General features: G+C 43.7%; 2 protein-coding genes across 3 annotated transcripts; one reads left to right on the top strand and one right to left on the bottom strand.

Annotated features, from left to right (window-relative positions):
- Positions 1-2913: 2913 nt before the first annotated feature.
- On the top strand, positions 2914-7069 carry LOC115104250 (eukaryotic translation initiation factor 3 subunit G). Its single transcript, XM_029625581.2, has 10 exons — positions 2914-2994; positions 3078-3124; positions 3492-3580; positions 3713-3772; positions 5380-5484; positions 5674-5866; positions 5993-6112; positions 6469-6605; positions 6757-6863; positions 6981-7069. Exons 1-10 carry the CDS (start codon positions 2972-2974, stop codon positions 6994-6996), a joined length of 897 nt encoding a protein of 298 aa, XP_029481441.1. The 5' UTR covers positions 2914-2971; the 3' UTR covers positions 6997-7069.
- Positions 7070-7435: 366 nt separating this feature from the next.
- Positions 7436-20783, bottom strand: LOC115104249 (DNA (cytosine-5)-methyltransferase 1-like). 2 transcript variants are annotated; one of them, XM_029625578.2, is made up of 35 exons: positions 20595-20783; positions 19811-19853; positions 19122-19229; positions 18723-18972; positions 18398-18473; positions 18211-18316; positions 18079-18119; positions 17936-17990; positions 17764-17847; positions 17447-17556; positions 17221-17339; positions 16979-17071; positions 16696-16847; positions 16296-16483; positions 15921-15935; positions 15483-15666; positions 14411-14508; positions 13886-14039; positions 13630-13745; positions 13335-13536; positions 13031-13167; positions 12260-12439; positions 11324-11548; positions 10934-11126; positions 10710-10800; positions 10432-10566; positions 10009-10291; positions 9767-9908; positions 9490-9656; positions 9214-9391; positions 8743-8938; positions 8303-8466; positions 8009-8125; positions 7826-7919; positions 7436-7689 (listed from the first exon to the last, which is right to left on the bottom strand). In XM_029625578.2, the coding sequence occupies exons 1-35, from the start codon at positions 20639-20641 to the stop codon at positions 7652-7654; spliced, it is 4581 nt and encodes a 1526-aa protein (XP_029481438.1). In that variant the 5' UTR covers positions 20642-20783; the 3' UTR covers positions 7436-7651. The 2 variants fall into 2 exon arrangements, with proteins under 2 accessions (XP_029481438.1, XP_029481440.1); XM_029625580.2 differs by lacking the exon at positions 15921-15935.
- Positions 20784-22246: the final 1463 nt, after the last annotated feature.

Below are 22246 nucleotides of genomic sequence, written 5' to 3'. Positions count from 1 at the left end.
CCACACCATCACACCTCCCCCTCCAGGCTTCACGGTGGGAACCACACATGCACAGATCATCCGTTCACCTACTCTGCGTCTCACAAAGACACCGCGGTTGGAACCAAAAATCTCCAATTTGGACTCATCAGACCAAAGGACAGATTTGCCACCGGTCTTGTTCACTGCTCGTGTTTCTTGGCCCAAGCAAGTCTCTTCTTCTTATTGGTGTACTTTAGTAGTGGTTTCTTGGCAGTAATTCGACCATAAAGACCTGATTCATGCAGTCTCCTCTGAACAGTTGATGTTGAGATATGTCTGTTACTTTGTGAAGCATTTATTTGGGCTGCAATTTCTGAGGCTGGTAACTCTAATGAACTTATCCTCTACAGCAGATGTAACTATGGGTCTTCCTTTCCTGTGGTGGTCATCATGAGAGCCAGTTTCACCATGGCCTGGTTTTTGCGAATGCCCTTGAAGACAGTTTAAAGGTTCTTGACATTTTCCGGATTGACTGACCTTCATGTATTAAAGTAATGACAGACTGTCGTTTCTCTTTGCTTATTTTAGCTGTTCTTGCCATAATATGGACTTGGTCTTTTACCAAATAGGGCTATCTTCTGTATACCACCCCTATCTTGCGGTCGATTTTGCCAGCAGCATAGCACCCTGCATACCACTGCTGGCTTGCATCTGAAGCTAAGCAGGGTTGGTCCTAGTCAGTTCCTGAATGGAAGACCAGATGCTGCTGGACGTAGTGTTGGAGGGCCAGTAGGAGGCACTCTTTCCTCTGGTCTAAAAAAAATATCCCAATGCCCCAGGGCAGTGATTGCCCTGTGTAGAGTGCCGTCTTTCGGATGGAACATTAAATGGGTGTCCTGACTCTCTGAGGTCATTAAAAGATCCCATGGCACTTATCGTAAGAGTAGGGGTGTTAACCCCGGTGTCCTGGCTAAATTCCCAATCTGGTCCTCAAACCATCACTGTCATCTAATAATCCCCAGTTTACAATTGGCTCATTCATTCCCCTCCTGTAACTATTCCCCAGGTCGTTGCTGCAAATGAGAATGTGTTCTCAGTCAACTTACCTGGTAAAATAATGGATTTTAAAAAAATCTACAAATTATTTGTAATTATGTTCTGGCCCCCAACCTTCCTCTCCAGAAAAAAATTGGCCCGTGATCTAGTTGATGAACCCTGCTTACGGGCATGTGACCCCAGTGTGTAGGAGGGAGGTTCCTAGGTGTGAGATGTGTGCAGAATGGGGCATTAGACAAAGAAATGTATAGCATTGGGGAAAGTCGTGGTATGTGTTAATTGTAGGGGTGCCGATGGGGCTGGGGATCAGACATGTCTGGTGCAAGAGAGGCAGGTTGATGTTACAGTAGTTATGTGCTGAGGCAGTGAAGGAATATGGGTCAAGGGGGAGGGATCCTGAGAGGAGTGGTGTAAAGTAGTAGATCTGTACCAGTACAGAGGGAGAAATCCTGAGAGGAGTGGTATAAGTAGTAGATCTGTACCAGTACAGAGGGAGGGATCCTGAGAGGAGTGGTGTAAGTAGTAGATCTGTACCAGTACAGAGGGAGGAGTGGTGTAAGTAGTAGATCTGTCTGTACCAGTACAGGGGGAGAGATCCTGAGAGGAGTGGTGTAAGTAGTAGATCTGTACCAGTACAGAGGGAGGGATCCTGAGAGGAGTGGTGTAAGTAGTAGATCTGTACCAGTACAGAGGGAGGAGTGGTGTAAGTAGTAGATATGTACCAGTACAGGGGGAGAGATCCCGAGAGGAGTGGTGTAAGTAGTAGATCTGTACCACTACAGAGGGAGGAGTGGTGTAAGTAGTAGATCTGTACCAGTACAGAGGGAGGGATCCTGAGAGGAGTGGTGTAAGTAGTAGATCTGTACCAGTACAGAAGGAGGGATCCTGAGAGGAGTGGTGTGTGTAGTAGATCTGTACCAGTACAGAGGGAGGGATCCTGAGAGGAGTGGTGTGTGTAGTAGATCTGTACCAGTACAGAGGGAGGGATCCTGAGAGGAGTGGTGTAAGTAGTAGATCTGTACCAGTACAGAGGGAGAGGCCAACAAGTGATATATGTTTCAGTAAGATTGTATTTTTTAGCAATTATAGCAATGGTTATCAACTGAACTGCAGGGATGTAATGTAAATCGCAGAAAATTGAGGTTGTGGTGGCAACTGCAGAGAGGTTTATTTTGTTGTGCGAGACTTGACGTCAGAAGAGTTACAGTATGTTAAGTGGTTGTGTCTCATCTTTTCAGGCTGTTGGTAGGACTAAATATATTTAAAAAGTGGAGCAGGGTGGTGGTTTATTTTTATATTGTTTAATATTATTATTATATACTTTTTTTGTCAAGTGTAGGTTTAGATGGTAGGGTATTTGTTGATTTCAAATTCAAATCAAAAATCAAATTGTCTTGGTCACATATGCATTGTTAGCAGATGTTAATGCGAGTGTAGCGAAATGCTTGTGCTTCTAGTTCCGACCATGTAGTAATATAACATAACAATTTCACAACAACTACCTTATACACACAAGTGTAAAGGAATGAATAAGAATATTTACATCAAAATATATGAATGAGCGATGGCCGAACGTCATCGGCAACATGCAGTAGATGGTATAGAGTACAGTATATACATATGAGATGAGTAATGTAGGGTATGTAAACATGGAACGCGAAGCGAGGCGGCCATCTCTGTCCGCGCCGGAAGTTTTAAGAGGGATAGGCCAAAACAAATTCAAACAAATAAGGTAGTTATACTCCAGTCTACTAGGTGGCGGTAATTCAACATTAATTGGTTGCCAACCGCCTTTAAACCTCATCGAATAAGATGTTGTGCCCTATCGTTTAAGTTGCATTAAGTAGCCTCCTTACCCATTGGTGGCGCTCTAGCTATCCTATTTGGTAGGTTTTTCAGTTTGTCGTTCGTGTATTTTTCCTTGTTCTCTATAGCCACTGCGCGCATAGACAGAATGCCGTCGATTGAATACGACGAGTGAGTTCTTCAATACATATATAATGATTATCGTATATATCATGTGTTTGAATTCTCAACTGTGTGTTAATCTTTCTTTATAGTTCCAAGCCCAGTTGGGCCGATCAGGTTGAAGAGGAGGGGGACGAAGGTAAGAAGCGGGCTAACATTAGCTTGCTAGCATTGACGTTAACTTGCTAGCTAAACCGGGCGATTTCCACGTGTATTTTTGACTTCCATTATAGTCGTTAGTTTCTCTGTCACACTTCGTAGTCAGTAAGACAATTTTTGTGATTTGTCAGGGAGAAGACTACCCCCCTGTAAAGTTAGTTGGCTAGCTAGTAAGTAACCTTGGTAGCTAAATAACGTTTGTCTGTCAGGAAAACAAAGTCTACTCGTCATGCTGTAGTTGGCTTGCCTTAGTTGGTGGTAGGCAGCTAACAATCCACTAACAGACAGCATCGATATTATTGTTAACTATCAGGGCCTCATTTGTGTGTTGTCATCCCCACCACCAGGTACCTTACCCCCTCCAAAAGAAACCGTCAAAGGAAATATCAAAACCATCACGGAATACAAGATCGATGAGGATGGAAAGAAGTTCAAGGTACTTTTTGTTATAATACTCATCCAAATAGGAGAGTGGGTTTCTTGATTCCTTCCCAGATAGTCTATTGCCCCTGATGTCTGAATCAGATGTAACTAACCAAGAAATGAACATTTGTCATTTGTGTTATAGATTATTCGCACCTTCAAGATTGAGACTAGGAAGGCCTCCAAAGCTGTTGCCAGGAGAAAGGTCAGTGTTTTCTTTTGGAATTTAGCACAATCTTAACCTTTGGTTGCACAACACCCCAGTATTGAGTTTGATAGGATTGTACATTAACCTTTTACACTCGTACCTGTATATGGGTGAGAAATGGCAGATATGGAGGCAGTGGCTGTACAATAATATGCTATGCACGACGTCAGAGCTCAGGGTTATTTGTCACATGCGCCAAATACAACAGCTGTAGACCTTACAGTGAAATGCTTACTTACAAGCCCTTAACCAATAGTGCAGTATTAAGGGGAAAAAATAAATATAACAAATAATTAAGGCGCAACAATAAAATAACAGTAGCGATGCTGTAAACAGCGGGTTCTGGTACAGAGTCAATGTACGGGGGCAACAGTTAGTCGAGGTAATATGTACATGTAGGTAAAGTGACTGCATGTATAATAAACAGAGCAGCAGCTTAAAAATGGGGGTGGGGTAGGGATAATGCAAACAGTCCAGGTAGCCATTTGATTAACTGTTCAAGAGTCTTATGGTTTGGGGGTAGAAGCTGTTAAGAAGCCTTTTTGACCTAGACTTGGTGCTCCGGTAATGCTTGCCGTGCGGTAGCAGAGAGGAGAACAGTCTATGACTAGGGTGGCTAGAACCCTTGGCAATTTTTTGGGCTTGTCAGAGGAAGGCCCCAAAAATGGCCAGGGGCTCCAACCACCCTAGTCATAGGTTGTTCTCTCTGCTACCGCACGGCAAGTGGTACCGGAGTCTAGGTCAAAAAGGCTTCTTAACAGCTATACCTGGGTGTGTTTGTTTGGTATTGTGAAGATGATTTGCCGCTGAATAGGCTTCTGAATTGCACTCATGACACCAAAACTACGATCGACTTCTCTGAGTTGCCTTGTAAAAGCCTAACATTAAGATCATATTTGATCGTCTGCTAAATGACTTAAATGTAATGTAAAAATGTAAATGTAAATTTAGCTAGTTATGTTGGCAATAGAACAAGCTTTCAAATGATGCCCATCTGACCCAGATAGTGATTTATAATGGAACAGTTTTGTATTGCGTAAACATCAACAGTAATTGGGTAAAGGCAGGGATGCAGGGCGTTGTTCCAAACAAAGTAACTGCACGTGTGCTTCCTCTAGTTCCTCAACTGCACAGATAAGAGAGCTCAAAAATCCACCTTATAGTCAAAGAATCTTTGAGTCATAAAATTGCATTAAAATTGCTTGGGAACTGTTCACACTTTAGAGAGGTGTGGCCACTTGAAAACACCAGTTAGTCCTCACTCAAACACTCGTCATTTTTTTTGTTATTTTGTTGCACGTACCCCAAGTTTTCCACACACATTCTTTGTTACTGAATGTATCCAGAAAAAGTTCAGATTTCGTTATTAACAAATGCGTCAAAGTACAGTAAATGTAAAATGCACATAAAATCAACAGTGTAATGTTTGGATTAAGTCGTGTGTATCATCTCCAAAGTGTTCTTTCAGTTGCTGCCATGGTCATGCATATCCTTATTCACATTTCAATTTAGCCCTATCCATATAGGCCAATTCCCACGAGTGTAAGGGGTTAAAATATGATGGTATTTTGATTTAACATTGCTTTTCTATCCCCGCCAATCAGAACTGGAAGAAGTTTGGCAACTCCGAGTATGACCCACCAGGTCCCAATGTTGCTGATACCACAGTCAGTGATGATGTCTTCATGGTGTTCATCTCTAGCAAAGAGGTGAGGAGAAGCTGACCTAGTATTGTTCTCTTTGAGCCATCAGAGATCTCCTGGGAAGGAATTGCCTCTTCATATCTTCAGTCGCAACAATCCACCAGTTCATTTGTTTTTATATGATCCTAGTTCATCGTCACCTTTTTAGTTCTGGTATAAATCAGTGATATGTAATAACCTGAATCCTTCTCTCAGGACCTGAATGCCCAAGATGTGGAAGAGGACCCCATGAACAAGCTGAAGGGACAGAAGATAGTGTCCTGTCGAATCTGTAAAGGAGACCATTGGACCACCCGCTGCCCCTACAAGGACACTCTGGGTCCCATGCAGAAGGAGCTGGCCGAGCAGCTGGGCCTGTCCACTGGAGACCCGACAAAGACTGCAGGAGGTATTGTCATAATTGCCCATAGCTTAGAAGTTATATTGTGCTGTAAATGTACACAGTCATGATTGTGTTTAACATTTTTGTTAAATGGACATCACTGATGGATATTTTTTTTTAACTTTGTTTCAGACGAGCCTGAGCCTGCCGCACCAGCTGCAGGGAGCAAAACTGGGAAGTATGTGCCCCCCAGCCTGAGGGACGGCAGCACACGTCGAGGAGAGTCCATGCAACCCAATCGCCGTGGTGCATGTACGTATGATTTGACTCTTCCTGTTTTCTATAAAAAAAAGATTTGTTTTTGTTTTGGGTAAGTCAGTTAAGAACAAATTCTTATTTACAATGACGCCCTATCGGATGCTCAATCACGGCTGGATGTGACGCAGCCCGGATAATAAGGGGCATACGAGTCTATAGACCTCAACACCGTAGTCTCGTTTGAGAAGTATCTTGATGTCTGGACTACACTCGTGGTCCAGGTTCAGCATGGAGCAGTCCAATCAGAGAGATTTAAAACAACATTTCTCTTGATTTCATTGGGGGAATTCCAACAAAGCCAGGCATAACACAAACCTAAACTGTAACCAAGTGTGTCTATCCTTCCACAGCTGATGACAACGCCACCATCCGTGTGACCAACCTGTCTGAGGACACACGCGAGACGGATCTGCAGGAGCTCTTCAGGCCTTTCGGCTCCATCTCCAGGATCTACCTGGCAAAGGACAAAAACACAGGCCAGTCCAAGGTGAGAGAAGTTCAAACAGTTACTAGTTTAGAAGTAGTGTATGATAACCATTAACTTGCTTGTGCAGGGTAAAAATACGGGTCTTTCAGAAGTTCAACTGGTTGTCGTGTTGGAATAGTTTGCCTTCTAACGTCCTCTGATTGTCCTTCAGGGCTTTGCCTTCATCAGTTTCCACCGCAGGGAGGATGCAGCCAGAGCCATCGCAGGAGTGTCAGGATTTGGATACGATCATCTTATCCTCAATGTGGAATGGGCCAAGTGAGTATGGTTTTAGACTTATGGGAAATTCATGTTAGATGGAGCACTCGTATGCCTATTCAGTGGCTGTTTAAAATCTAGATGCTTCACTAAATTGCATCTTTTCTCCCCTCGCAGACCATCAAACAACTGAGATGACATTTCAGGAGGAATGCCAGATTTTGTTCATGTAAGATGTGGCTCTGAATAAAGACTTGTCATTCTGACTGCGTATCACTTGTTTGTAGGTAAATTGTCATGGAACCTATTAATTCAATTGGGGGTCAGGCTCGAGGTAATTACGGCCATCAATATTGTAAAATGAGCATGACCCACTAAATAGTTTATCCCTAAGAGTATGTTCGAGGTCAGGGCACAACATACACTTCAATTGATCACATTGCAGATACTGTTTTAAAAATCTCAAATCAAATTTTATTTGTCACATGCGAATGCAGTAATCTTAATTCCAAAACTGTCTTATGTACATATTCTTTATCCCCTTACACTGTATAAAGATATGAATGAGTGATGGTATCGAGTATCCTGTGTTCTGACATTGATGCCAAGACATTGTTACAAGGAGAAGGAACTGCCATTTAATAAGAGCTTTATTTGAAATATTACAACATATAAAAACTACATACAATTTATTTTCACTTTCCAAACACGGTTAAAATCACATTTAAAAATCATAAACATGGAATGGTACTGCAGACTGGCCAGCTCATTTAAAAAATATGAGGAGCTCCTGTGGCTTGGTGGGCTTCAGAATCTCAGTGGAAAGGGGATTGGAATAGGGCCGGGCACTAGTCCGACACCTCCATCTTCTCCTGCTTCCCATTCTCTGAGGGAGGAAAATGACATTCATAATATGGATACCGATGACACGCTTCCCATCCACATTAAAGCCACTATAAGTAATTCATCAAAATGCCCAAATAGCAGTAACTACCACAGGATGAACTTTGAGCAGGCCTAACCTTTCTCACTCTCTTCCTTGATCCGCTCTAAGACACACTTCTTGATCTCTAGTCCAATGGCTCTGGAGAGTGGTGGAGGAACAGCGTTGCCAACCTGAAGGGGGCGCAAAAACAGTGTCACTCAAGGCATTTTCTAGGAGGGGATTGAATTCTTGATGGAGAACAGAGACCCAAGTCCAGTACCTGTCTGTGTTTGTCTAGAACATTTCCAAAGAAGCGGTAGGTATCAGGGAAGCCCTGAGACCGCGCACACTCCCTCACACTGACCACTCTGTGCTGCTCTGGATGCAGGACACGACCCTAAAACATGACAGGACATTTAGTACCCAAAGCACCCAACATTACAGCTCTGCAGGAGGGAGACCCCAATACATTTCTGTATACTAGTATTTACAAACTACAACCGCTGTGTCCTGAGGTGAAATGGTCCTAGCCATTCATCAATTCTGCTAGAGCTGGTACAGTATTAGATTTTACCTGCTTGCCCATGGGCTCAGGGTTGGTAACGGTGGTGCTGAAGAAGCCATCCCACTCCAGCCTGCCGTAGAGGCCGGCCCAGTGGTTGTGGCGGTTCCCCGTGTGGGGTAAACACCAGGGGATCAGAGTGTTGAACTGCCTGTCAGCAGGGTCACAGGGAACCCCTAGAGGACAGGACGACAATCAGAACATGTCGTCTACAAACATTACAACAAACCATTGGATTGGCCATCTGACCTGAAAAGTGCTATAAAAATGAACAGGTTAAGACTATTTGTCAGAGTTATGAACACTCCAAGCACCCACTGTTTTAGCAAAGAGGCTAACTTGATTAGGTTGCTAGGTGTTGAAGGTTGCTATTGTATTTAAAATGGAAACAAATTAAATCATTAAGCATTTAATAACATTTGTATGGCCTAAATATCCATAAAATTGAGTACCTCCTGAACAAGTACAAACACCCCTCAGCGCTCCAGAGCTGCTGCGGCCATTCTTTTTGTCAGGGTGGGTGTAGCGGAGCTTCTTGGATGAGGTCCCGTCCCTCAGCCGGACCTCCATGTTGGGCAGGTCCCTCCAGTCAGAGCCAGGTGCTAGGGGGATGTGCCTCATGCGGGCCGCTACAAGGGCACTCAAGTCCTGGGAACCAAAGAGGGACTTAGTTGGTTTCAGGGAAAGCCATCATCCACCCATCCTTGTGACAGTTCTCATTTAACCAATGTCGCAAGCATAACAGGCACTAAAAATCTGCTCCCCAGGTGTGGTGCTCTTTGCTCCTGTAAAAACCAAACAGCTTTTCACTAAGCTGCACTGAGGCGTCCAAGAGACTCCAAAGACCGAGCCACACCTATGGCTGTTCAAACAAGTTACTGCTGAGCCACCAGTTGATTGTAACTATGAGGCAGCAGCTGTACCTTGCAGATGTGGTCTTTGAGGATGGGCTGGTACTGTGTGCCTCTGATCTGCCTCTGGAACCAGGACTGGGGCTCTCCGTTGTAGGAGATCTCCAGAGCAGACGCTCCATTGCGGATCTCTGGCAGGTCAGACATGGTGTCCCTGACTGTGATGGTCCTGTACACGCCGCCATTACCTCTGAAACAGGAAGGAGCAATCAGAAACTAGACAACCCTCATCCTTCACATCACAAGCTATACAACCACACGCTTTTACATTGACTGGTGGCTGGTTACCGTGTGACGTTGCTGAAATATTTCTTGTCGTCCACCACCACGTTGAGAGAGCATGCCCGGGGAGCGAACACATGTAGGGGCTCTGGGTAGCGAGGGAGCTTCTCCCCAGGCGCGGCCGCCAGGATGATGGCCCTGCGCCGCGTCTGAGCTACACCGTACTGCCCAGCCTTGGGAGGAGTGGACAGCAGAGGTCAAGCATATCCCATGAATGACTTTCACAATAACTAAAAACATTGCGTTCAATCAATCAGAAACACGTCAGCTTAAGTGAACTCACCTGAAGGACTCCGAATGTGCACTGATAGCCCATGCGGACAAGACAGCGGAGAGTCAGTTTCAGGACCATGGAACTTTTGAAGGAGACAAAGTTCCTCACGTTCTCAAGCAGGAAGAACTTGGGTCTGTAGTAGTCGCAGTAACTATAGGAGAATACACGTTAGGGGAAAGTATACAACTACACCGCAACCACTTAGACTGGAGCTTCTGTACTTGGACAGATCAATAATATGTTTAACTGACCTGAGATAAGACACCACCAGAGAGTTTTTGAATTTGGAGTAGGTTCTGGAGTTGAAGCGGTTCATGCCGCTGAAGCCTTGACAGGGAGGGCCTCCACACAGCATCTCCACGTCTCCCTTCTGGGGCAGCCGCTGGCCCAGGGAGTTGGTCTTCTCTCCAGACATCACCAGCTTTAACAGCACATTGCAGTCCTCTGTAAACACTGTGGTGCCCGGGTTGTTCAGTCTGAAGGCCTGGGCTGCTGGGTCCCACATCTCGATAGCCCACAGAGTCTCGGCGATACCTGACAGGTAGGAGCAACAACAAATTGCAGTCACTATGTGGCCTGACAAACACTTAACATTACTCTTGTAACAAGTTCTACCTGTATATTAAAAAAGTTCAAAACATTTCCCAAGCTGTTGAAGTAAAGAAACTACTAACCAGCTTGGTGGAAGCCTTCAGAGAGCCCACCGCAGCCAGAGAACACATCCAGGGTACGAAGCTTGGGCACCTTGGGGTCCTGAGGCTCCTGGTCTGGAGGCTCCTGAACAGAAGACGACTTCCCTTTGCCTTTACCTGGAGGGCAGGGGGTTTGGAGCCACAGTTACAACAGTAGTCAGAGAAGCCGCATGACAAGCCTAAACCTGTAATAGGCAAGAGGACATTTCAAAAGGAGAGAACTATGTGACTGGCAATAAGTACCAGAGGAGAGTAGTTACCTTTGCCCTTCCCTTTCCCCTTGCCCTTGTTCACAGCAGAGCGGGCATGGTTGGGTGGGTCCTCAAAGCTCTTAGACTTGGCATTATAAGCCTTTGGGTGAGAAGGAGACCGATATTACCATCTTGAGCAAACTTCCTCAAATGAGCATCTCAGCTACTTAGCATGCAAGATTAATATGGGAAGTTAAAGTTGCTCAATTGCTTCTCATCTAGTCCAGCCTCACCTCAAGGAAGTAGAATCGGTCAGGTCCGCCTGAGGAGAAGTCCTGAACGGTCTCATTCAGGTCCTCTCCGTACTCCACACGACACCGGCCCAGCACCTCCGACATGTTGACTGTCACTTCCTCATCACTCCAGTACAACTGGTTGATGTCTGTGTGGTAACCTGCCTTCACCCCCTTGTGAGTGTTCTCAGGCCTGAGAGGGTGAACATTAAGAGTAAAGTAAAACCACAGAATACAAAATTATAGACATGCATATATTGGCACCAGTTCACCTCACAGTGAAGAAATGCATTTTAGGCCAAAATACTTATTGTACAAAAGTCACTAAATTTGACATGGATCCAAGGGGTTCTTTGCAGTTCTACAATGACATTTGACTTGGGTGCTCACCTGTAGAACTTGTACAAGCGCAGTTTGACTTCAGACACGTCAGCCTTCCCATTGCTGCGTCTGTGGCAGAAGATCTCCTTGATGCGTCCCACTCTGAAGGGCTCAGGGGCATCCAGGTTGGAGCCCTTGATGTAGTCTGAATGCTTCCTGTAGTACTCTGGGTACAACTCCTCATCCACGTCCTCCTTCCTGTGAGGACGCTTCACTGGACAGGCTGCCTTCACACTGAGCACAGGAAAATGTTATGGTAAGGGGAGATGTATATATAAAAAAGTTTTTCAAAAGCTGATGTTGAATTTGCCAACACTAGGATTTGCCTGTGGTATTGAATCTTTCAGCAGGGACCCCAATTTTGCACCAGAATCTCTAGGGACCCACCCCTCCAAATCTAACGACAAACTCAATACATTTAGATTTACATCAAATTATCTTCAATTCACAAGATTTATCCCTTATTAACAGATCTTTCCCAAAAACATTTGCATACTGTCCCATACAATAACCTGTCCTCTTAATTTGTTACAATAATTTGTGTTGTCGCGACCCCACCGCAATTACCCCGTGACTCCGACTTTGAATATCACTGATGTAAGAGAATCAACAAGGGGCTTTGCATCCTATGCAAATCATGAACTTGGAAGGTGTTCTACGATGTGCTAGCGGAGCCAAACTAAAGTGCCACTGAGTTGCATTATTGTCCAGAGAATCCAGAGTTATTTATGCCCGTTATACCAAGGCTATAAATGAACACATTTGCCACTAGAAATGTTTTCAACATCCACTGAAGTAGATAGCAAGTTTACGAGATCACTACATTAGTTGCCTTGGTGACTAAACAAACAGACTTGCTAGTTTTGCAAACCAAACATACCAATCAGAAACAAGTATTCAACAATGCCATGTATACGCTTCAGTATTCCTGGATGTTCCACTCACCTGAAGTTGTATGCATCAGGGGGCAGGTAGCAGCTGTCTCCCACTCTGAACTGCTCTCCCTTCAGGCAGGCCAGAGCATGTAAGGCCTTGGAGTCGTGGTCCTCGTCCTTTATGGGTTCAAACACCCGAGGAGTCTCCTTCTCTTCCCTCTCCTCAACCCTACTACAGCTGGCACAGAAGCTGAAATACAGGGGACACGGTAACCCAAGACACTTATTAGTCCTCCTATCAAATGTCATACACTTAAGGTTCAGACGTTGCAAAGTCAAATTCAAGGACTTTCAAGCACTGAATTGTAATTTGAAGACCTCAATTTGTATTGAATTGCAGTATAGAAGAAAAACAGCATTACCACTTGACAAGCCTTTCCAAAGGCACTATGCATTGGAATTCAACATTTTGCCATTTGAGATGTAGGGTATTGTATCATGTTTCTCAAACAAAAAACACCCTAAATATCCCTTTGTATGGCAAGCCACATTCGAGACAACATTTGATGTCAAAATAACCGGTTAATAATGGTTTTAAAAACACCAGTTAATTGAAACTGCAGGAAAGAAATGAAAGTCCACATCAAACTACTCAGAAATTAAATCATTGGAGCAGAAGAGCTTATTTAAAAACCTTGGCTACAACTAATTTCAAAATTACTTTTCAAGAACCACACGGAGGAAATGTCAGCTTTAAGGTATTCCAGTACTAGATTTTCAGAGCTCCAAATGTAAGTACTTGACAGCCTTATCAGCGCTTTAAATGTCAATTTTGACTCACTTGTACTTGCAGTCCTCTTGGGGTGTGAAGGTGGGCGGGGTCTCAAAGCGGGCACAGTCTCCTTCATACCACAGCTGGTAGAAGAAATTCTTCCCATTGTTATCGTCAATCACCTTGATGTCCTCTACCATGCCACCCTGGAAACACAGTGGTACGAAATACATCAGTGATGAGGTGCATGGAGTAGTAGCTGTATAGATAATTGGCATGACAAGGACTGTAGGAGTTGGAAAGACAGCATGCACAGATCTGGGACCAGGCTGGCAACTCCGCTTAAAGAGCGATAAAGCCAATGAATTCTTACCTCCATGAACCAGTTGTCTGAGGGGGCCTTGTACATGACGTTGACCTTGCCCTCTATGTAGCTCAGCTGCATGTCTTCACAGTCCTCAACCAGGAACAGCTCCAGAGGGTCAGAGGACTCCCCCAGTACAGTATCTGTACCACGGCAAAACCAGTGGGCATGGAACCACTTCCCATTGTTATCCTCCCACAGAGATGTGATTCTGGAGACCCAAGACAAGACTGTCAACCCCTGAGCCATACAGAAACCAATAGAAAAGGCCAAGTCAAGATTCTTAAACTGCTATAAAACCTACCTGGCCAGGTAGAGCAGGATTGATGGGTCATCAGAGCTGACAGAAACACAGTCTCCCACTTCTAGCACCTCATTGTCCATACGCACCTTCATGTAGTACTGCTTCTTCCCCTCAGTCTGAACATAGGAGGGAGAGAACCTTTATCCCAAGTCAGTCAAATTACATACACATTTTTGATATTACAAGTCTAGTGTACTAAGGGATATTTTGACCAGTTTGAGGTTAAGAACTTCCTACAACACGAAGGAGTACATACTTTGATAGAGTCTCCAACCCAGGTCAGCTTGCCATTGCTCTGCTTCTTAGTCTTGGCCTTGGACACCTTCTTTGAAGGGGCCTTTACAGGCAATAACTCTTCCTCCTCTATGTTCTCATCATCCTCAGCTTCCTTGACTGCCAGGTTGGGGCATCTGGTGGGGTAATTACATTGATAAGAGAGCAGATCACATTAGCCAATGAGTTCAAGCCACCATACCTACACAACATAAGCTCCCAATTTGAAATAAAGGGCTCTCAAGGAAGTTCATTAGCTGGCTAGTGTAGCCCCATCCCCAGTTCCACCCCATGGCCCAGTTCACACTTAGTGGCAGTTCAATTTATTTTTATTTTTATAGAGAGTGGAGTTTGTTTTAACAGTCTCAGAACTGTTTAGTGTTTTTCCAGAATGAGTTCATGGGAAGGAACAGTGTTCTGGAACAAAATGTTATGAGTGTTCAGAAACAGCCATGGCATAAACCATTTACCTAGGCAACTAAGGGGCACTAAAGATCAGCCAACTTACCTCCTCTTCTGACAAGCCTGCTTGCTGCGACCACTACCCCCAAACTTGATCATGTCCTTGCAGGCTGAACACTTGCCACAGTCTGGAACGAGGCAAACCTGTAGACAGAGGAATGAGAACATGAGTGTTTTAAACTAGGGCATACCAAAGCTACATCTAGACTTGGTTTCCTCTATCGTAGCCACTCCTCTTTCACCCCCAGCTGCCAAACTAACCCCGATTCAGATGACCATCCTACCCATGCTAGAATACAGAGTTGTAACTTACAGCTCGGCAGGTACGGGTGCTCTTGAGCGGCTAGATGTTCTTTACCATTCGGCCATCAGATTTGCCGCCAATGCTCCTTATAGGACACATCACTGCACTCTATACTCCTCTGTAAACCTGTTGCAAGACCCACTGGTTGATATTTATTTATAAAACCCTCTAAAGCCTCACTCCCCCCTATCTGAGATATCTACTGCAGCCCTCATCCTCCACATACAACACCCGTTCTGCCAGTCACATTCTGTTAAAGGTCCCCAAAGCACACATATCCCTGGGTCGCTCCTCTTTTCAGTTCGCTGCAGCTAGTGACTGGAACGAGCTGCAACAAACACTCAAACTGGACATTTTTACCTCAATCTCTTCATTCAATGACAATATGGACACTTGCTGACAGTTGTGGCTGCTTTGCATGGTGTATTGTTGTCTCTACCCTCTTGCCCTTTGTGCTGTTGTCTGTGCCCAATGTCTGTACCATGTTTTGCTGCCATGCTGTGTTGTCTTAAGTCTCTTTATGTAGTGTTCGCTTGTCGTGATGTGTGTTTTGTCCTATATTTTTATGTAATTCATTTTTAATCCCAGCCCTCGTAGGAGGCCTTTTGGTAGGCCGTCATTGTAAATAATAATTTGTTCTTAACCGATTTGCCTGGTTAAATAAATGCTTCAATTACGAACAGGAAACCAATTAGTTGCATAAGAGTTGAACTAGTTCGCTTGGCAGAAGGTTTGCACTTATTCAAAGTGCAATTAAATAAGGCTCCTCCAAGTCTTGGCTCAACCTCATTCAGATCGGCACTTAGTAAGTTACCTCACAGACACCGCAGCGCTGGCGTTTGATTCCGCCATCCTTCTCATTCTGATCAATCTGGTCAGAGAAGAAAGTGTCAAAGATCTTGTAGACCAGCTTGGTGGTAGTCGCTCTAGTGGGCCCTCCTTTGCTGTCCCTCTCAATCTTGGTGGGATGGCGGATGGCCTGTCTTCTAGCAGCTCTCCTATGAAGGCAAAGAAGCAGGTGGTTGGGTGTTGGCCCAATGCAATATTATTATAATATTAGTATAAAATGTAGTAATGCTGTGTTCAAGCTCTCGACAGCCAAAGCAGCCATGCAGATTTCTTTTAATGATTAACAGCACAAATTGAGATGAGCTATACAGTTCACCAAATTGCTCTATGACAACACATTTGTTGCAATGCACACCAAACAAGCCAAGGATATTTTCAGACCGAAGGGCTGTAGAATACCTACCAGTACAACAGCATGCTGCATTAGGGAATGTCAAGAGGAGTGTTAAACACCAGGGATCAGAGGGAACAAACAGCAGGGAGACAAACATAACCCCCTTTATTGTCCAACACAAATCCACATGTGAACATACACAGCTCTGGTGGCTGGACCTTTAACTTTACGGTTTGAACATAAAATAAACCACAGCCAATTAAGACTGAAGTGCATCTTCAATCCAGCTATTGACCGACAGTCTGCCATTTTAACTTCATGCTAAGAGAGTTAAGATTCTCTTCCAGCCACACAGCCTAGTGAGAAGCAGACAGCACTACGGGGGGGGTGCTTATAAACAGCAAGTCTGTTGCAACATCAGACAATACCAGGTCCTATCATTACCTCTTTCCCAGGGTGACCCCAGCCAGCTTGATCAGGTCCCTCATGCAGGGGGTGACGATGATGGGCTGCTCGTCAGAGTCCCCGGCCTCGTCGTAGCTCTCCACCTGCTCCACCACAAACTGGGCGTGGCGCAGCAGCGTGTCCTCTGTGAAGCGGTTGAAGTTCAGCCCAGCAGGAGGCACTGTGGTCTTAGGGGCAAAGAGGAGAGCTGGCGAGTCAAGTCAGTGCTGAAGCTGATGTTGCCATGTGTGAAGATTTGGGCAATTTTCGAGAGACACCAAACAGAAAAATAACTACCTGCACTTATCCAATAATAAACTGTAGTGGCAACACTGAACATTTTGCACTAATAAACAAGACCCTAGTCAAGCATCTACACCAAACGATCTTAGTATTTCACCTCAATCTTGTTGAGGAGGTCCTCATAGCTGACGTCAGGGTTCTTCTGCAGGAACTCCACCACCATCTTGCTCATGTAGATCTTCTCCTGCATCACAGCGAAGATGGGGGCATACTCCTCCCTGGGATCCATCAGGATGTAGTCCGCAAAGGCTGGAGATAGAGAAGACGTCATGGGTTAGAGGTCTGAGTCACTATATACACACACGAGTATAGGCATTAGGCTAATGTTTTAACGTTCAATCCACTTAAATAAACCTAAAGGAAGCTCTTGATTAGATTACCTGTAGTGAATCCAATTAAGGCTTTCTCTCCTCCGTCAAAACCAGTGATCCACCAGGCGTTGATGGGTCCAAGCTTTTTGGCAGGAACCCCACCTAGAAAAATAGCAGTACAGTAGTTAGCCATAGGTACACCACTCAAGTATATCTTACATAAAATTGTTTAGTAAAGACTGTAAATAAACTATGGTTGGAGGAAAACAAATATATAAACATTGTTAGTGTGAAAAAGGTCAGGGCCATACCATCCATGCAGGGGTTGTCATCATAGATAGGCTTGACTGCACAGCTGAAGTACAGCTCAACGTTCTTCTCAATGAGCCCAGAGTCAAATGGACACAGGTGGCCACGCTTGTCATAAACACTGCAACAAAGAACAGTTCACCTTCACCAAGGTGACAACAAAAAACATGCACTAAAAGGCTGATGCGGTATTCAATTTTGAAGGGACAGCATGGAGGAACCACTCACCAGAAGTTGGTAATCTTGTGCTGGGGTAGTTCCTCGTAGTTCTCAAAGCCGTCTTCGTTCGAGTCAAACAGAGAGAGGCGCTCGTCTGTTAACATTTCTGGCTCATCCAGCTGTAAGTATACAAACATAATCAAGAAAAGTTATTGTTTAACCAGTCAATCAATGAAACCATAACTAGAATAAATCCATATGGTTTTACTCTATGAAATCCTATTTAGTACAAGTCATCATTCAACAAATATCCAGTTGGCCCTAATGACATGTTAAAATGGCACCTAATCACATTTTCTTTAGTATTACAGCCTCGAGTTTCTCACCGCATTATCAGGATCTCCCTGAAATAACTTGAGGTCCGAGTCATCCAGATACTGCCTGCAGTCTGGACATTTAGGGGGTGGAGTCTGAAACAGGAGATGAGCATCAGTGACACTGACATGGCAACTCTGCTCTGAAATTATATAACAGCTTGAGCACAGGAATGGGCCTCACCTTAGCTGCAGCCACTGCCTTTATTTTCTCACTAGTGGCGTCCTCTGCAACTGGCCTGAGAAGAGAGGATGGAGACAGTCAATGCAAATTGAAGGAAGGGTGTGGCCAATTGAAGGGGAAGGTTAAAAGGTGAATGGTCTTACTTATTGTCTGGCTCCACTTTAAAACGCTTCTCTTCTTGTGTCTACAACAGAAAGAACTGATTAGGAGGTGCATTGATTAATAAGAGTAAATCACATGTCTGAGTGACAGGTGCCACACAATAAGATCCTCACCTCTTCCTCAGTGTCCCGGTCTACTTTCTCCTTCTCTTCCACTTCTCTATTTGTAACCTCTCCATTCGTAACCTCTCCGTTCACCTCGTCAGACTTGCGCTTCTGACTGCAGGGGAAAAGTTTATTCATGAGCAGAATGCATAAGACCTTGAAAGGTTAAGGGAAACATAGATGAGTTCCTACTCACACTTTGGAGAACATTGATAAGATGGTGGGTTGTTTCCCGGAGACAGAGTTTCTTGTGACTCGGGAACCAGGAGATTCTGGACAACAGTAAAGAAACCATGTTTTAATATTTAAGAATTTGGAAGCATTTGCATCCATGTGCCTCAACACTTGGTCATTTCCCAAAATGTACAGTTCTCTAAGATGTTTGGGGTTTTACAAGTTGCTTGGTAAAACAATTAGATGGACATCAGAACCAATCTTTCAGAGCATGAGACATCACAGAAAATGGATACTGTATAGATTAATCCAGGGAGAAATTGATGTTCCCAGCCACTCCTACTCACTCTTGGGCTCAGAGTCTGACTTGCTCTTCCGTCCTCCCTTGCCTTTGGGGGCAGAAGGAGACTTCATGGCATCAGCCTCTGTGGTGTCCATGATTACTTCTTCATCCTCTTCCTTGTGAGAGTCACCATTTGCTGCAGAGCCATTTGTTTTGCCATTCTTGCAATTCTGTGCCACAACATCACCATGTGAGCCATTCTCCACACACAGCTCACGTCCCAAAAGGGCCTTCACCTTAGAGAGGTAGCCATCCTGAGGGGAACATGTAGGCCCTGGTCAAAAGCACTGTACAGGAAATAAGGTGCCATTTTGGACAAACCCAAAGATACTATTTCTATGGAGTGAGAGATTGGCCAGAGTGAGTGGATTCATTAGATTGACAGGATGCAGCCACAACTCACCATTGAGATCTCTGAACTCTTCATCTTGGCTTTCAGGCTGCTGAGCTGGTCCTGGGCATCCGGATGCAGGAAGTCCTGCACCAACTTGACCTTTTCTTTGACACGGTCCTATGAGTTAAATAAACTGGTTTTAGACATGCTTTGGAAGATGCTACCCATCTAAGTTATTTTAAGTGCTTAGCCACAAGCTGTTCACTCACCTACGGTGAGGAAGACAATCGAGCATGAGGTCTTATAAGAAACTCCAAGACAGTTTGTAGCTACAAGCCATCAGAATGCTGAGCACTAAGCAGCCCTCCACACACATATGCACTCATCCACACGATTTTATGCCACACACTAAATAATGCACAACGTAAACACTTGCCCCCCAATCCCCAAAACAGGTGTAAATATTAGACTGCAGATTGTGCATTCTTGTATTATACTTATGTTAAAAAGTTAATTCTAGTCTGAGCCATTTACTTTCGCTTATATTATTTCTTATTGTCGAGAAGGAACCTGCAAGTAAGCATTTCGTTGGACGATGTATACCATGTGTATCTTGTACATACGACTAACAACTTCACAAAGGGATAGTCATGATCGGCTTTCTGGACATTAATCAACGATGAAATAACATAGAAAACGTAAATAAGTCTTCAGCATTCGAAACCAAAATGTCCAACTTGGTAGTTCAGGTCACTCACCTCATCGGAGATCCCATCTTCATCTTTTTCCAACACCTCCAGCCTGTAAACAAAAAAAACAAAGTGTTACCCACTCGCTACAATGAGCTAAACATTAACATAGTCAAATCCAGCATATTAGCATGGAACACAACTTGTTGACAGGTCGCTAACGCTAAATGTTAACGACATCTAGCTGGACACTTAATTGTGAACCTGACTTTATTTTGAATTCCCATCCTAGCTACTGTACCAAAGCATCAAACAAGAAGCCAGCTAGTTAATGTCTGTTTACAGCATGATAACAATGTAGATAGTTAGCCGTTTTGAGTTGCTAACATTTCACAAATAGTCGATGATAGCTAGCAAGCTAACAATTAATGCGAACGTTAACATTAGTTAGCCAACTAGGAAATAAAAACATACATGTATCCAATATTGAAGTGAGAGGCAACAGCTGACATGAGCCAAAATGTTTTATTTGGCGCCAAATCTATTCCCAAGCACAACGCATCTTTGGTACAGTTAAATAGCTAGACATGGCATAGGACAACCGTGGAAGATGCTAGCTAGCTAGCTATCCATCCAGTTAGTAGAGCCGTTTCAGCGTGGCAAAATTCATTCGCAGTATTGTGCATGGAATGGTGGATCGTGTGATGCGGTGAGAATTAGAATACCCCATGCCATGCATGTGTGCTTATTTGACAGGACAAAGGGTGAACTGAACGCAGTGTGCTGCAAGCTAGCTAGCCGAACATGACAGCACTGCAACATTACATTTGCGCTAGCTAGCTTGTAACGTTACCTTTTCCTGACATCCACTGGCAGAAACAAGGAGGTATTGGCTGGCATTTCAAGTGTGAGCGTGATAGACTAAAATATAAAACTCGTTTAGATAAAAACAAGAAAAGACAACAAAGAATCGTTAAAACTATGTGCTAAAATCAGAGCTCTCTGAAAAAACAACGTGTGTGGCATCTGATGTAGGCTATATGCAGTTCAGGCGCGCGGGCCGTCTTTTCGCGCGGAAACCCGGGCATTTTGGGCTTTACCATTACGTTCATGTATAGGTGAAACGCATGGAGAATATGGGATCAAATTTCATTAATACATGTATCGATTAAGGTTTTGAACAAATGTTACATTGATAGTTCAATTAAATGATACATTAGCATTGGCTGTTTGTTTCATAGTATGTTTTCACCTCTCTATGGAATATTTTACATTGTTGACACCCCCATTGATTTGCATACTACAAAACTTCGTTCACCACAATGTACATGATTTTTCGAGGGAAATCAAGGAACGACACAAATGCAATCGGATTGATAGTGATAATGGTTGATATATATATATTTTTACTTATCAGAGACATAGCTGGCTTTATAAATGTATATCTTATTACCTGCTGTACAACTAACGCCTCATGTCCACGAGATGCCGCAAACTCTTTGACATTGAAGTCATTCAATGTCAAAGGAGCAGTACGCACGCTACGTTAGGGATGCCGCACTAGGTGGTGGTGTGTTCTGTGTACCATGCGTTCAATATTTTCAAAACGCATATGCATCTGGTGGACATGGGGCAACTTGGCAAACGCACGCGGGGGAGTGGTTTGTTTATTTATGGATCATTTCAGTGGCAACAGAAATTGTATTTGAATTCCATATTTTTTTATTTGTATCTTGAAATTGAATATTATTTTATTTTGTAACGCACACATTTTATTCATAAATTGAACTTATTTAATGATTTCAAACGGAATTGAATTAATATTGCATTCAGTTTTAAAATTCAATTGAATATTACAATTAAATATTTATATATTTAGTTTCAATGTTGTAGATATTGCATTCACTGTCTGTGTACCTGGTTTGCAAACTATAATTTAGAGTTGATATAAATTCATATATTAAACTTCTCAGATGCATTCAGATTTCAAATTCAGATTGAAAACCAGAGACAACATCCTGGTGTTTTACAGTGCTTGACTTGGTCTGAAATAGGTACCGTACTCAATTTGGGTGCAGGTACTGTTTATATTTAGGTCCAGAAGCTCCACAATACTTTTGAGCTAATATTTTCTAAAGTAACAGGAGCTCAAGCAGTAGAACATTTGAAATGCTGGTATTCAGCTCTGGTGCGCTCCTGCCCAAGTCAAGCGCTGCAATTTTGCCAGCCAGGAAAGGTAGAGGAGGACAGATTAAAGACTGTGTTAGCACACTTAGCTAAAGCCTATAGAGACCCACATTTGGAAGTGTCATAATACCCATAAAACCTAGCAGTCAAACGGAAACGGTTCCAATCGTTTTTCCACCATTCATTTTTTTCATAGGGGATTTTTAGAAACACTTCAAAATAAGGGCTGTGTTTTGTGTAGGCTTACCCTGGCGTGACGTTTTGATAACCATTTAAATCTCTCTCGGAGAAGGTGACTTTTATCAATATATTAGTCTC

Source organism: Oncorhynchus nerka, linkage group LG21, assembly GCF_034236695.1.
Source record: "Oncorhynchus nerka isolate Pitt River linkage group LG21, Oner_Uvic_2.0, whole genome shotgun sequence".
Taxonomy (NCBI): domain Eukaryota; kingdom Metazoa; phylum Chordata; class Actinopteri; order Salmoniformes; family Salmonidae; genus Oncorhynchus; species Oncorhynchus nerka.
Note: the sequence above shows the minus strand (reverse complement) of the source record. Positions and strands in the feature narration are given on the sequence as shown.